The sequence below is a fragment of the Heptranchias perlo genome, chromosome 9, assembly GCF_035084215.1.
Source record: "Heptranchias perlo isolate sHepPer1 chromosome 9, sHepPer1.hap1, whole genome shotgun sequence".
Taxonomy (NCBI): Eukaryota; Metazoa; Chordata; class Chondrichthyes; order Hexanchiformes; family Hexanchidae; genus Heptranchias; species Heptranchias perlo.
The window spans coordinates 39,009,876-39,026,037 of NC_090333.1; the positions used below are offsets into that span (position 1 = coordinate 39,009,876).

Genomic DNA, 16,162 nt, shown 5'->3' on the forward strand with positions numbered 1-16,162 from the left:
TTGGCCAGTCTATATGCAGATTAAAGTCACCCATGATTACCGTAGTACCCTTGTTACATGCATCTCTAATTTCCTGTTTGATGCCGTCCCCTACATTACCACGACTGTTTGTAGACCTAGCGACAACTTCCACCAGTGTTTTCTGCCCCTTGGTGCTTCTTAACTCCACCCAGACTGATTCTACATCTTGATTTTCTGAGCCAATATTCTTTCTCACTATTGCTCTGATTTCATCCTTTACTAACAACGCCACCCCACCTCCTTTTCCTTTTTGCCTGTCCTTCCTAAATATCGAATACCCTTGGATATTCTGCTCCCAGCCTTGGTCGCCCTGCAGCCATGTCTCTGTAATTGCTATTATATCATAAGACCTGGCAGTAGAGGCTGGATCTTCCAGCAGCTCAGGGCCAGCGGATAACGAAGATGTGCCTGTAGTGGCAGTGGTGTCTGTTGGCCCCGTGCTAATTAAGTACGCTAGTCCAGGATCCCTGACTCTGAAAGGGTCAGCACTGGAGGGCACCAGCAGGCACGACCCTGATTGAAATGCTGGGATCACGGCCAATGGAAGTTTGAAGTCTGTGTATATAATGTTGCACTGTTTGCCAGTTATGCAACTTTAAGAACCAAGTTTGATGTGGAGTATAATGTGGGAAAATGTGAACTTGTCCACTTTGGCAGGAGGAATAGAAAAGCGGTATGTTATTTAAATGGAGAGATTGCAGAACTCTGAGGTACAGAGGGATCTGGGTTCCTAGTACATGAATCACAAAAAGTTAGTATGCAGGTACAACAAGTGATTAGGAAGGCAAATGGAATGTTGTCATTTATTGCAAGGGGAATGGAATATAAAAGTAGAGATGTTTTGCTACAGTTGTACAGGGCATTGGTGAGATCACATCGAGAATACGGTGTGCAGTTTTGGTCTCCTTATTTAAGGAAGGACATAATTGCTTTGGAGGCAGTTTAGAGAAGGTTCACTTGACCGATTCCTGGGATGAGGGGGTTATCTTATGAGGAAAGGTTGGACAAGTTGGGCCTGTATATACTGGTGTTTAGAAGAATGAGAGGTGATCTGATTGAAACATACAAGATCCTGAGGGGACTAGAAGGGGTAGATGTTGAGGGGATGTTTCCCCTTGTGGGAGAGACTAGAACTAGGGGCCACAGTTTAAAAATAAGGGGTCTCCCATTTAAGACAGAGATGAGGAGAATTTTTTTCTCTCAGAGGGTCATGAGTCTGTGGAACTCCCTTCCCCAGAGAGTGGTGGAGGCAGGGTCACTGAATATTTTTAAGGCTGAGTTAGATAGATTCCTGATTAACAAGGGAGTCAAAGGTTGTAGTAGGTAGACGGGAAAGTAGGGTTGAGGTCACAATCAGATCAGCCGTGATCTTATCAAATGGCAGAGCAGGCTGGAGGGGCCAAATGGCTTACCCCTGCTATTAATTCGTATGTATGTATGTAAGTTTGCTTCACAACAAATGTTTATATCTGCTGGGCCCAAAAACCAATACAGATAAAAGATTGCACAAGGAATCAGTTTTCAAGTAGACATCACTCTAAACCTGAATCCTTGCCTTAAAACAGTAGGACTAAGTGAACATATTTCAGTTATTGGGGTCAATATTCATGGGCCATCTACACTCCCTTGCCCAGGCTTTGTGTCCAATTTTGGTGGGCTGGGTTATGAAATTGGCCTGGTTGCGACCCTGAAACAGGCACATCCCCTGGCAGGACTTTGTGCTCGGAATCGGTAAGAGAAGTGTAGCAGCCCAACGAGGAAAGAATCAGGTTCTAGGGAACGAAGTGGCGCAAGTTTTAGTGGGGGAGCATTGCATAGTAGTATCAGTGTGTTACAGCACAGAAGGAGGCCATTCAGTCTATCGTGCCTGTGCATTTATCTAATTCCCTATTGAAAGTTACTATTGAATCTGCTTCCACCACCCTTTCAGGCAGTGCATTCCAGATCATAACAATTTGCTGCGTAAAAATGTTCTTCTCATCTCACTTCTGGTTCTTTTGCCAGTAACCTTAAATCTGTGTCCTCTGGTTACTGACACTGGAAACAGTTTCTCCTTATTTACACTAATGGTTAAAAGGTTGGCACACTCAAAGTAGAAAAGTCACTCTGTCCGGATGGGATGCATCCTTGGTTGCTGAGGGTAGTAAGGGTGGAGATAGCAGAGGCTCTGGCCACATTCTTTCAATCCTCCTTAGAGACAGGAGTGGTGCCAGAGGACTGGAGGATTGCAAATGTTACACCCCTGTTCAAAAAGAGGAGGATAAACCCGGTAACTATAGGCCAGTCAGCCTAAAGTATGTGGTGGGGAAACTTTTAACGACAATAATCCGAGACAAAATTAATTGTTACTTGGAAAAATATGGGTTAATAAATGACAGTCAGCACAGATTTGTTAAAGGCAAATTGTGTTTGACTAAATTGATTGAGTTCTTTGATGAAGGTAGTGTGGTTGATGTGTATATGGACTTTTAAAGGCGTTTGATAAAGTACCACATAATAGACTTGTGAGCAAAATCGAAGCCCAAGGAATTAAAGGGGTAGTGGCAGCATGGGTATGAAATTGGCTAAGAGACAGAAAGCAGAGAGTAGTGGTGAACAGTTGTTTTTCAGACTGGAGGGAAGTATACAGTCGTGTCCCCCAGGGGTTGGCTTTAGGATCACTGCTCTTTTTGGTACATATTAATAACCTGGATATGGGTATACAGGACATAATTTCAAAGTTTGCAGATGACACAAAACTCGGAAATGTACTAAACAGTGAGGAGGTTAGTAACAGACTTCAGGAGGACATAGACAGACTGGTGAAATGGGGAGACACAATTTAATGCAGAGAAGTGTGAAGTGATAAATTTTGGTAGGAAGAACGAGGAAAGGCACTATAAACTAAATGGTACAATTTTAAAGGGGGTGCAGGAACAGAGAGAGCTGTGGGTGTGCATACACAAATCTTTGAAGGTGGCAGAACGAATTGAGAAGGCTGATAAAAAAGCATGTGGGGTCTTGGCTAAATAACCAGAGGCACAGAGTACAAACCAAGGAAGTTATGTTAAACCGTTATAAAACACTGGTTAGGCCCTAGCTGGAATATTGTGTCCAATTCTGGGCACCACACTTCAGGAAGGATGTCAAGGTCTTAGAGAGGGTGCAGAGGAAATTTACTTGAATAGTACCAGGGATGCTGGACTTCAGTTACGTGGAGAGACTAGAGAAGCCGGGGTTGTTCTCCTTGGAGCAGAGAAGGTTAAGGGGAGATTTAATTGATGTGTTCAAATCATGAAGGGTTTTGATAGCGTAAATAAAGGAGAAACTGTTTCCAATGGCAAAAGGGTCGGTAACCAGAGGACCTGTCCACAAAAAGCAGGACACAACCAAATCCGGCCAATTACCGCCCCATCAATCTACTCTCAATCATCAGCAAAGTGATGGAAGGTGTTGTCGACAGTGCTATCAAACAGCACTTACTCACCAATAACCTGCTCAACGATGCTCAGTTTGGGTTCCACCAGGAGCACTCGGCTCCAGACCTCATTACAGCCTTGGTCCAAACGTGGACAAAAGAGCTGAATTCCAGAGGTGAGGTGAGAGTGACTGCCCTTGACATCAAGGCAGCATTGGACCGAGTGTGGCACCAAGGAGCCCTAGTAAAATTGAAGTCAATGGGAATCAGGGGGAAAACTCTCCAGTGGCTGGAGTGATACCTAGCAAAAGGAAGATGGTAGTGGTTGTGGGAGGCCAATTATCTCAGCCCCAGAACATCGCTGCAGGAGTTCCTCAGGGCAGTGTCCTAGGCCCAACCATCTTCAGCTGCTTCATCAATGACCTTCCCTCCATCATAAAGTCAGAAGTGGGGATGTTCACTGATGATTGCACAGTGTTCAGTTCCATTCGCAACCCATCAGATAATGAAGCAGTCCGTGCCCGCATGCAGCAAGACCTAGACAACATCCAGGCTTGGGCTGATAAGTGGCAAGTAACATTCACGCTAGACAAGTGCCAGGCAATGACCATCTCCAACAAGGGAGAGTCTAACCACCTCCCCATGACATTCAACGGCATTACCATCGCCGAATCTCCCCCATCAACATCCTGGGGGTCACCATTGACCAGAAACTTAACTGGACCAGCCACATAAATACTGTGGCTACAAGAGCAGGTCAGAGGTTGGGTATTCTGTGACGAGTGACTCACCTCCTGACTCCCCAAAACCTTTCCACCATCTACAAGGCAGAAGTCAGGGGTGTGATGGAATACTCCCCACTTACCTGGATGAGAGCAGATCCAACAACACTCAAGAAGCTCAACACCATCCAGGACAAAGCAGCCCGCTTGATTGGCAGCCCATCCACCACCTTAAATGTTCACTCCCTCCACCACCAGCGCACAGTGGCTGCAGTGTGTACCATCTACAAGATGCACTGCAACAACTCACCAAGGCTTCTTCGATAGCAGCTCCCAAACCCATGACCTCTACCACCTGGAAGGACAAGGGCAGCAGGTGCATGGGAACATCACCACCTGCACATTCCCCTCCAAGGCACACGTCATCCCGACTTGAACATCATTTCTTCATCGTTGCTGGGTCAAAATCCTGGAACTCCCTACCAAACAGCACTGTGGGAGAACCTTCACCACAATGACTGCAGTGGTTCAAGAAGGCGGTTCACCACCACCTTCTCAAGGGCAATCAGGAACAGGCAATAAATACTGGCCTTGCCAGGGACGCCCACAAACCATGAATGAATAAAAAAAAACAGATTTAAGGTGATTGGCAAAAGAACCAGAGGAGAACATTTTTTATGCAGCGAGTTGTTATGATCTGGAATGCACTGCCTGAAAGGGTGGTGGAAGCAGATTCAATAATAACTTTCAAAAGGGAATTGGATAAATGCTTGAAGGGCAGAAATTTGCAGGGTAGGGGAATGGGACTAATTTCAAAGAGCCGGCAAAGGCATGCTGGGCTAAAAGGTCTCCTTCTGTGTAGTATCATTCTATGATTCTCGGTCTGAAAGGTCTGAAGCTGTGGGACTGGCCACTGGCCCTCGGGTCTTTTGGCTGCTGATGAAGAGCAGCATCCAGATTGAAGGATCCCTGCAACTCGCCTTTTGGGCTTTTTTCACTTTGTTATCTAGCCCTCCTCAGATCCTCTGATCTGAAGGAGGGGTGTTCAAGGCTCACTGACACACTTATATCTGAGCACTTTCCCAGGCAATTGAGACAGCAGGGCCGGGAACACCTCCTCTTCCTCAATACATGCAGTGCATGGTCTGCACCTATTGGAGTTCACAGGCTCTGTTTCACCCCTCTGGGAAATCCCAGGAATCCTGCAAAGGTTTCCACCCTCTTTTTCTCACTGTTGCACCCTATGGGTAGGCATTCCCCGGGCAATGAACCTCAGAAAATCGGTCCCTATAACTTCCATTCAATTATTGGTCCTTTTTGTGCTTAAACAAGTAAAATTAAATCTGCCAACATTTGAATGTTAAGATGATACTAATAACTAGATTTACTGACTCGGTAGATTTAAGTAGAACAAAGAGAGGGGTAAAAGACAATGTAAAAACGATTTTAAAAAATGTGTTTTCTTCTCCTCCTGAAGCAAAGATAAGTTTGTGTTCAATGCCCTGAACTTTGTTTTCCTACTTTGACCCGTATGGTAGTGTATCCTTTTTCTTTGTATTTCCACCTTCCCTACTTGAGGTTGGTCTGCACCATGTATCACTCCTCTGCCCAAAGTACACATTTTAATTAACCCTTTTTGAGAATTATTAAATAGGATACAAGTTACTATAAAACTTTAGTTTTTACTGGATGGAAGGTCAAACATAATCATAAACATTTCAGTTACTTTTCTATTTCGCATAAAATCAATTTTACTCAGAAGTGATGATTACAACGGACAAAATGTCAACAAAACTATTAATCCAGTTTCTTAAGATGTTAGTTTAATTTTAAAAATAATCGATATAATACAATACACCTAAAAATTGCTCAGATTAAGGTATGTATTTTGTTATTACCTGAACCGTTGAGCCTGGTGATGCAGTGGTCCAGGATAACGTCTGCTAGGTGACTGATATAGCTGTGAAAGTAGTGCTTGGCTTGTTTTCTGGCTGGGATTATTGGCAAACTTCACAGTAATTGGTTCTGTAGCGCTGGATGGTTTCTGCCCATTCAGTCCCTTGATTGCTTCTTCTGCTTCTATCCTTTTATCAAAACGAATGAATCCAACTCCCCTGGAAACACCTGAAAGACAGTTGAGATGAACAGATCATTCCCATGTTATATATATTGTAACTAGTGTATGCCTGTGACACTTCATAGTGTCACATTTGTTACAGATGCAAAAAAAAATTAAATAAAAAGAAAAACAATCATCTCGTGCTGGGTTCTTCTGACGGAAATCAGAAACTAGCAACTACAATTGCCCTCAAATTGTTCTCCGGAGCTTAGAAGAAGCCACAGTTGCCTTGATATGGCCATTTAGGAGTACTTGAGCAGTGACATTAAAGGGACAGGACAGGTTAAACATAGCTTCATTTAGAGAATATACTGCAGAGGCGAGCTTGGAGCTGTTGCCTCTGTGCCAAGGAATGTGAGTTCTAGACGTAAAGCCATCACTTATAGATTTATTAGAGGAAAATGATACTCACAGACAACACATATGGCAATATGAAGGCTTCAGGAGACCTCACGTTACAGTTGTTGAGCTCAAGCTGCAGGGTGGCCAACCCTCAATCTACCTATTTGCTGTGACAATTGTTCGCAGTTATACCCTCAGTTAAATGCCATAACATCATACCTCTTCCTTACTCCTGGTTTACATTAGGTCCCATAGCTCAACATTCAAAAGACTCACTGTCTCATGGTACCAAGGGGTGAAAAGCACCACAACTAAGTCTCAGGTCATAACATAAACTGTCTTATCTACTTACAGATACAGAAAAAATAAACATATGGGGACAATTTTAACCTAACTCGCCAGTCGGGAAACTGATAAGATCGGGTGCATGACTGATTTTACTCTTTATTTAAGTCAATGGAGAGTAATATTGGACAGGATGTAAAACTGGCGTTCCACCCGATCCCGTGGATTTCCCGTCTGGCGAGTTAGGTTAAAATTACCCGCATAGTTGTTAAGTAGATAGAGGCATCCATTAGAAGCTCAGAGCTTACAGACGGAATCTGAATCTATCTTATGTGATGACAGTCGATACCAGCCTTGCTGGTTGGGCTGTCTTATTGACATTCTCCATATACTAGCTGTTTCAGCAAATTTCTGAAGAAACTGTCTTTCAACAAATAGGAGTCCTCAATACAAAATGCAATCCAAATACACTGTCATCTAACATAACTTCTCTAACATCTCCCCACCTTGTGGCCCTATAAAAATGTCCACCGTCCACACACACTATCTCATTAACATCATATCCCGACCTTTAACCATCTGTTCCAGCAGCCTTTGCTTCATTTGTTTAACATTACACATCATGATACAGACAAGGAAAATCATAACGCATTGTACAGGAAGCTAAGTTTTAAAGTCGATTGTACTCTGAATACTACCATACACTAAGAAATCATCTCCAGGACTTAAAAGATCCTCCAGCACTTTCTTACTATTATCCATATCGTGAACAATTTTCATCAAATGTTCCCAGCCATCTGTTGTTCTAAGTTTAATGTCAACTCTGGGGAACTAACCTTGAATTTTGAAATTTCAAAATTTATGTCCTTCTCTACTCTAATTTTAATTCCTCTGATAGTTACTAGTGTATTTAACTCTATCCTGGTTGTTTCATTACTTTGTATGTAAAAGGTCGGTTTATCTATGGAGCACGTGTCAGTCTTGAATAAAAAGTTTAAATAGTAGTGATACAATAAATGTTCTCACTCTCCTGAGCCACATTAACCATTTCATGTAGTGGTGTTGTCAGCATGACTGAGCATGTCTGGGACCCATTCTTCAGAGCATCCTCATGCATTCACATACTGGTTGCCTCGCCCGCAATGTATCACATTTGTACACACGGCAGTATCCCAAGAATATGCTGCATGAGATATCAGGTAAAGTTATTCCTGCCCTTCGAGGCTATATATTAAAAGATTGAGCGTCTGGAGGTATCTGATTAGAATCGCCCCCGGCGTGGTCGGGTAGTGGTCAGGTTGCGAAATATATTCTCGCTGTTAAGCATAGGCAAGGGCACAACCATCTCCAAGAACAAGCCGTCAATCAACTATTCTTAAATACACTTCCCTGACCTTTGCTAGATTGTGTACTGATTCCAGATTGAGACCTCTTGCAGGGTGTATTCACACATCCTTTTCCCTGACTCCTCGGTTCGAGTTATCATAAAATTAACCAATATCACCCATGATCACCTAGGGCGTTGATTTTCAATTCCAGTTGGTGGTGCAATTCTCTTGCATCTACCTCATACCCTGAGTCATTTCCTCTGTCCAATTTACATGTACTATAATACAATCTTGTCATCTCATTTACACAATAGCCCTGGAGGAACCTTACCATCATTCCCTGTAAATCATTTCTTTCACAGTTTGCTCCAATGCATCATCAATACTTTTACTTAGTTTATTAAACCCTTCTTCGACCTCTTTAAAGGCTCTATTTTGTAACAAACAGAGAGCTTTTACAGAATTTGCTGGCAGCAGCATTCTGGAAAAAGTCCAAAATTAGCATAGACATTCAAGGCTTCTATGGCTGGTACAGCTAGAGTCATTAGGATAGTTGCCTGTTCTTTGTATAGTTTCAACATCCTTGTACTTAAGATTATCTGTATTAAAGAAAGACTTGCATTTGTATAGAGCCTTTCACAACGTCCCAAAACGCTTTACAGCCAATGAATTACTTTTGAAGTGCAGTCACTGTTGTAATCTAGGAAATGCAGCAGCCAATTTGTGCACAGCAAGGTCCCACAAACAGCAATGTGATAATGACCAGATAATCAGTTTTAGTGATATTGGTTGAGGGATAAATATTGGCCAGGACAGCAGGGAGAACTCCCCTGCTCTTCTTCAGATTAGTGCCATGGGATCTTTTACGTCCAGCTGAGGGGGCAGATAGGGCTTCGCTTTAACAACTCATCCGAAAGATGGCACCTCTGACAGTGCAGCACTCCCTCAGTAGCGCACTGGGGTGTCAATCTAGATTTTGTGCTCAAGTTGCTGGAAGTAAGAATTGAACCCACAACCTTCTAACTTCAGAGGTGAGAGTGCTACCCACTGAGCCACAGCTGACATTGTCTTAAAGCTACCATAAGCATAGATAAGAAAGACCATGAAATTTTCACCAATTGATACCATAGAAGTCGACAAGTCTTTGGAATGCTGAGCTGATATAAGTTAGCGTAAACCAACAGTAAATGTCACAGAATGCAGGACGTGACATAATGGCCTTATAGCTGAGGATAAAAGCGAGACCATTGTCACAGAAGTTAGGGAAAACCCAGAGGCTAATCATCCTTCAATTAAGCTCAGCAACTGTAACGTGCGGTCTCCTGCAGCCTTTATTTCACCGTGTGTGTTGTCATCGAGTATCATTTTCTCTAATAAATCCACAAGCAAAGATTCTGTGTCTAAAATTCTCATTCCTGGCACAGACAACAGCTCCAAGCCTGTCTCTCTAGCAGTACTAATCAACATTCATCTTAGCAGCTGAGCATCTCAACTGTGCCTCAGATACCAGACTATCTGCAAACCATGGGAGATATACTGGCCGTTGAAAATTTTTAAAATATAATGGCAAGTATTATTAATGCTAAAAATTCTTCAAAATGTTTATTACTACCAAAGGGAAGAGCCATTTATCATCATCATCACCCCCATTTTGTGTGAATGAACTAGCTATAATCACATGTTGCTGATTGTTACATATATTTTCTTAATATCCCAACACCTCTACTTTGACCTACTAATCTTGGTCACAATAGGTTTTGCCAGAAATCATATATTTATAGGATTTATTACATCTCAGTTCCTCATAATCCCATTGAAACCTCAGAATTCTATTTCACTTAACACTGTTAAATACAAGAAAACAGTTGTGTGCAAACTATATAGTCCAGAAATTCCTTGTGAGACAGATTCTTGGGTAGGGCAGAATTTATGCACACCACATGGTCCATATCCTGGGGTCAGGGCATTTACATATTACAGGCAGGGGGCAAGTGCTACTTACAATGTCAATGCAGCACCTCCCTCACTTTGGAGTGGGGGGCGGGGGCGGTGGGAAGGATTTTACTGTAACGCCTTGCTCCAGTGTAACCTGGCCTTCTGGTCCTGTCCAAAAAGCATACTTTTTTTTAAGCCCCCCAAGTTTCCATATGTGATTTCTCAACAGGAATTGATTACAATTGCTTTTGGAAAACTCGTCTTCCTTGAGCTCAATGTTGCTGGGGTGCAAATGATGGGAGAAATGCCATATGCTGAAATTACCTTTTGTATTGTCACAATATGCCCACCAATATGTGGGTGGGTTTATTATGTGACCACCCCAATTCTGGTGCAATTTTTTATGGGTGGAAAAAGGGGAAGGGACCTGTGCAACCAGGCCATGCCCCAAATTCTGCCCCTGCCCACTCATATTACAGTGTTTCACATCACTATGCCCCAGGAATTCCAGGGCACATATCTTTTAAGAAATAGTAATCAGTCACATTCCACCTGTACCTATGACAGTTTATTTGTTCTTTGGGCCAAAATAAATGTTGTTGAAATAGGAAAAAAATAGTTTTAATTTGTTTCCTGACTTCGTTGCCGTGTACACATAGCCCTGAGCTTAAGATATAGGCCTACACTTTCAGCCCTTCTCAGTTGATATTTCACTAGATCTAGGGTGGGCAGAGGTGCATAGCTACTCAGGGTTACAGTCCACTGTGTCCCTGCTTCCCTGGATGCTGGTCCCATTGGGGCAGTATAAACCCATCCATGTAAGGGCGGCATATGTCAACTAAATGTAGATGAGGGAAACACGGCCTCTGCCGTGTTTCTCACCATTTGAATGAATATAGGGGCTACCTGAATGCAGGCAACTAATGTTCAATGGTCGATGGTACGTGGGCCGAAAAATCTGGGTATAAACAAGGCCTGAACAAGTGCTTGAGAAGTGCTGGCAGGCACAAGCCCAGGGAAAGGTCTAAACATTTCTTTTGTAAACAATTTTACAACACCAAGTTATAGTCCAACAATTTTATTTTAAAATCCACAAGCTTTCGGAGGCTTCCTCCTTCCTCAGGTGAATGTGGAAATGAAATCCTCGAACCTATCGCATTTATAAATCACAGAACAATGCCTGGTGATTACAGTCACCAATGCCTGGTGATTAAACATTTCTTGATTTAAACATGCAGTTTTGCAGTCAGCACAGAGGCCACCTGCATCCTGACACTATGATAGGTTCCCTAGGCAGCACTGTATCAAAACTCCACCCTCTTTTTGGGGCAGGGGCCGGGGAGCCTGCCTCCAATATGGTTATGATCCTAAGGCTGGAAAATTGGTCAGTTAGGGGCGCAACTCCGTGGTGGACAGAAGTCTCAACCCCCCACCTCCCCCCAACCTGGAGATGTGCCTCAATCATGGGGTGGGGAGGAGAGACTGGTCCACAATTTCAAAAAATAACAAAAATCTAAAAGAAATCTACAATAAAATCAAAGACTCTCATTGCATTCAAAAACCCAAGAAATTTATTGTTGATAATTTTGCTCTTTGAAATGATTAACATTGTTAAAAGGATGGTAATTGAATTCTGGAAAAAGTAGTATCAGTGACACCTACCAGTGACTTGGTCAACTAAAATTCTGGAAGTGATGATTCGGCCATATTGTGAAAACATCTGCTCTAATTCTTTCTGAGTCATAGATTTAGGAAGGCCACTAACGTACAAATTAGCATCACGGATCGATGCAGAGCTTGGACGAGCATAAGAAACCTAGAGAAAAGATAAAAGCAAGAAATTCTGCTAAGTAATGTCATAAAAATAGAATGTATTGATTTAGAATAGTGGCTATAGAATAATTTGTACTACTTTTGCCCTGCCAAAATATCTTCTGCCTACCCATTTATGATGAAATTGTTAAATTCATACTGTAAAATATTTTATAAACCATCCATCCATTTGCCTTGTGTAAATGTATGTATTAACAAGAAAAAAGGATTGAAGAACCTGATTTTTGCAAGGTGAAATATCTTTACCTACATTTAAAGTTTGCTAAGACTACTGCATTAAAGTTGTCTATATATGTGTATGAACTGTAATGCAATTAATGAACTGAGAAATGTATACTATAAACAGCTAGAGTTTCTGGCAGCCAAAAATCTACAAGCAAAACCAAAGCCCTGATTTTAACTAGGGAGGTAGGGGTGGAGGAGAACAGGAGGGGTAGGCAATTGCTGTCCAGCAGCAGCCCTCAGGAATGCAGTGGAGCCGAGAGGAGCAATTGTACTCCTCTTGGCTCCACATGAAGGTAAGTAAAAATTTAAAAAAGTTGTTAGGCTGCAGCAAGCTCATGAAAACCTTCAGCAGAACATGCCCAGCGCATGATCTGTTCAGTGTGAGGAATTTTTGTGAGGGGTCCTTAAACAGGCATTAGGCCCCTTACTTACATATGCCTATGGTGTATATGGTGGCACCTGTACCCCTGACACAGATCAGATGTGGGTCGTAGCGCCCCAAAATTGGTCCTTTTAGCCTGTGTCTTATGTCCAGAAACGGATTTTTTTTTTTTTATTCGTTCACGGGATGTGGGCGTCGCTGGCAAGGCCGGCATTTATTGCCCATCCCTAATTGCCTTGAGAAGGTGGTGGATGCAACGAGGACCAAGTTCTAACCCAATGGGGGAAAATATTCGATAAGGCCTATTATTAGGCGCGGGTAGCGTGATCTGTTATTAACCTGCGTCCAATGGCCCCTGCGCAGGCAGGACGAGAACTTCGTCCGGCCTCAGTACTCACCGTCAATCTGCGTTGAAATCCAGGCCTTGCATGTCAATTCAATGCAATTTGCACTTTCTACCAGCAGGGAGAGCTCCAATCTCTCAAAGGGAGGATGTCTTTCCAAATCTCTTAAAGGTAGCCAGTACCTGTTACTTGCCAAAAATAACAGTCTGCTGTCTGAACGGAGATCAGACATCGCACACGTAAAACACAGATGCAGGTCCCTTCCCTATGTTCATACACTGATGAGTTATGTTAAAACTTTGAATAAAGGTTGCGCACTACTAAATTCCACATCCTCCAATCTGCATGTCAGACCTCACCAATCTGCCGATCTGAATTGGCATCAGGCCTGCGAGAGTGCGTGCACCAAGGTTGTCTGCTGATGCACTAAACGTCTTGGTGTAAGAGGTGGACAGAAGGAGGGACATCCTATATTCACGGGAGGGGAGGGGCAAGAGGCCCTCCAGACATATGGCCAAAAGGCATTGGGAGGCAGCAGACGATAGTCAATGCCAGGCGCACAGCACCACAAACATGGATGCAGTGAAGGAAGAAATTCAATGCTTTGACACGAGTCGTCAAGGTGAGTGAGGTCAACTGTCAAGTGGCATTTCCTACCAACTGCACCACTAGCCGCATCCACTGCTCCACGCACCACATCCCCCATCACCCATGTACCAACAAACTCTTTCCATCAGTACTCAATTCTTCCAATCAGATGCTTTCTCACACCCTTACATACTATCAATGTTGCAAGCCGCCCACCCACGACTCATAGGCCACATACACTGGCAGCTATTCAACCATGACAGGCACATCACCCAGACACACTTTCTTGCAGAAGGTGGCGCCTAACAAGAGGCAGCAAGTGGCAGTGGCATTTAGACCCTCGAGCATGTTCCGCCATTCAATGAGATCATGCTGGACTTGTGACCTAACTCCATATACCCGCTGGAGCCCCATATCCCTTAATGTCCTTGGTTCACAGAAATCTATCAATCTCAGATTTAGAATTCACAACTGAGCGAGCATCAACTGCAGTTTGCAGAAGCGCATTCCAAACTTCTCTCACCCTTTGCGCGTAGAAACATTTCCTAACTTCACTCTCGTATGTCCTGGCTCTAGATGTTAGGCTATGTTCCCTAGTCCTAGTATTCAAGTATGGGAGACCTCCAAAAACAGTTACAAATATATCGGCAGCCAGAAGCAATAATCCAGCCACTAACCTGTAAATCCTGCATGGTCCCTTTAAATAGCGCTGGTGGGGGTCCTCCAGGCACTCTAAGACATGGTCAGATGGTCGTGGTTAAGACGTTGAGTTAAGTGTTAAGTGCCAAAATGGTGTTTATCACTTTAAATCAGTTTTGCACATTGATTGTATCCATTTTCTCCTTACTTTACATGCTTCCGGTGTTCGGTATATGTGCATGCGCTAACTCCTATACCAAGGTGGAATACGTGTGCTGGAAACATGCGTGGGCAGCCAAGGTGCCATCTTGAATGTTCGAGAGGCCGCATAGCGTCCACACAGCCCAATTTAGCGCCCCTTGAGTTTTAACTGGCTATACAATACAGAAGTACAGAAAGATATAAAATTCAATTTTCTGGTATCAAAATCCTTAAGTAAAAGCAGAGGTGAAGATAGATTGAACAAAATCACCTTTCCAGTCGTCCAAAGCTTTATTAGAGTTATAAACAAGATTTTTTTTTATTCGTTCATGGGATGTGGGCGTCGCTGGCAAGGCCAGCATTTATTGCCCATCGCTGATTGCCCTTGAGAAGATGGTGGTGAGCTGCCTTCTTGAACCGTTGCAGTCCATGCGGTGAAGGTTCTCCCACAGTACTGTTAGGTAGGGAGTTCCAGGATTTTGACCCAGCGGCGATGAAGGAACGGCGATATATTTCCAAGTTGGGATGGTGTGTGACTTGGAGGGAAACGTGCTGGTGGTGTTGTTCCCATGTGCCTGCTGCCCTTGTTCTTCTAGGTGGTAGAGGTCGTGGGCTTGGGAGGTGCTGTTGAAGAAGCCTTGGCGAGTTGCTGCAGTGCATCATGTGGATGGTACTCACTGCAGCCACGGTGCGCCGGTGGTGAAGGGAGAAAATGTTTAGGGTGGTGGATGGGGTACCAATCAAGCGGGCTGCTTTGTCCTGGATGGTGTCGAGCTTCTTGAGTGTTGTTGGAGCTACACTCATCCAGGCATGTGGAGAGTATTCCATCACACTGCTGACTTGTGTGTTGTAGATGGTGTAAAGGCTTTGGGGAGTCAGGAGGTGAGTCACTCGCCACAGAAATACCCAGCCTCTGACCTGCTCTTGTAGCCACTGTATTTGTGTGGCTGGTCCAGTTAAGTTTCTGGTCAATGGTGACCCCCAGGATGTTGATGGTGGGGGATTCAGTGATGGTAATGCCGTTGAATGTCAAGGGCAGATGGTTAGACTCTCTCTTGTTGGAGATGGTTATTGCCTGGCACGAATGTTACTTGCCATTTATCAACCCAAGCCTGGATGTTGTCCAGGTCTTGCTGCATGCGGGCACGGACTGCTTCATTATCTGAGGGGTTGCGAATGGGACTGAACACTGTGCAATCATCAGCAAACATCCCCAATTCTGACTTTATGATGGAGGGAAGGTCATTGATGAAGCAGCTGAAGATGGTTGGGCCGAGGACACTGCCCTGGGGAACTCCTGCTGCAATGTCCTTGGGCTGAGATGATTGGCTTCCAACAACCACTCCCATCTTCCTTTGTGCTAGGTGCGACTCCAACCACTGGAGAGTTTTCCCCCCGATTCCCATTGACTTCAATTTTACTAGGGCTCCGTGGTGCCACACTCGGTCAAATGCTGCCTTGATGTCAAGGACAGTCACTCTCACTTCACCTTTGGAATTCGGCTCTTTTATCCATGTTTGGACTGTATGAGGCTGTAATGAGGCCTGAAGCCAAGTGGGCCTGGCGGAACCCAAACTGAACATCGGTGAGCAGGTTATTGGTGAGTAAGTGTCGCTTGATAGCACTGTCAACGACACGTTCCATCACTTTGCTGATGATTGAGTAGACTTATGGGGCGGTAATTGGCTGGATTGGATTTGTGGACAGGACATATCTGGGTAATTTTCCACATTGTCAGGTAGATGCCAGTGTTGTAGCTGTACTGGAACAGTTTGGCTAGATGTGCGATTAGTTCTGGAGC

General features: G+C 43.8%; 2 protein-coding genes across 3 annotated transcripts in view; one reads left to right on the forward strand and one right to left on the reverse strand.

Annotated features, from left to right (window-relative positions):
- LOC137325306 (glucosidase 2 subunit beta-like) overlaps nucleotides 1–16,162 on the forward strand; it is a 205,672-nt gene that overhangs the window by 176,873 nt on the left and 12,637 nt on the right. The gene's annotated exons all lie outside the window — the stretch shown is intronic.
- Nucleotides 1–16,162, reverse strand: part of elavl4 (ELAV like neuron-specific RNA binding protein 4) — an 87,135-nt gene that overhangs the window by 13,896 nt on the left and 57,077 nt on the right. Inside the window, exons 4-5 of the mRNA XM_067990245.1 lie at nucleotides 11,812–11,965; nucleotides 6,039–6,264 (exon numbers count right to left, since the gene is read on the reverse strand). Of these exons, the coding sequence (XP_067846346.1) occupies nucleotides 6,039–6,264; nucleotides 11,812–11,965 (380 nt within the window). The remainder of the gene's footprint in view (nucleotides 1–6,038; nucleotides 6,265–11,811; nucleotides 11,966–16,162) is intronic.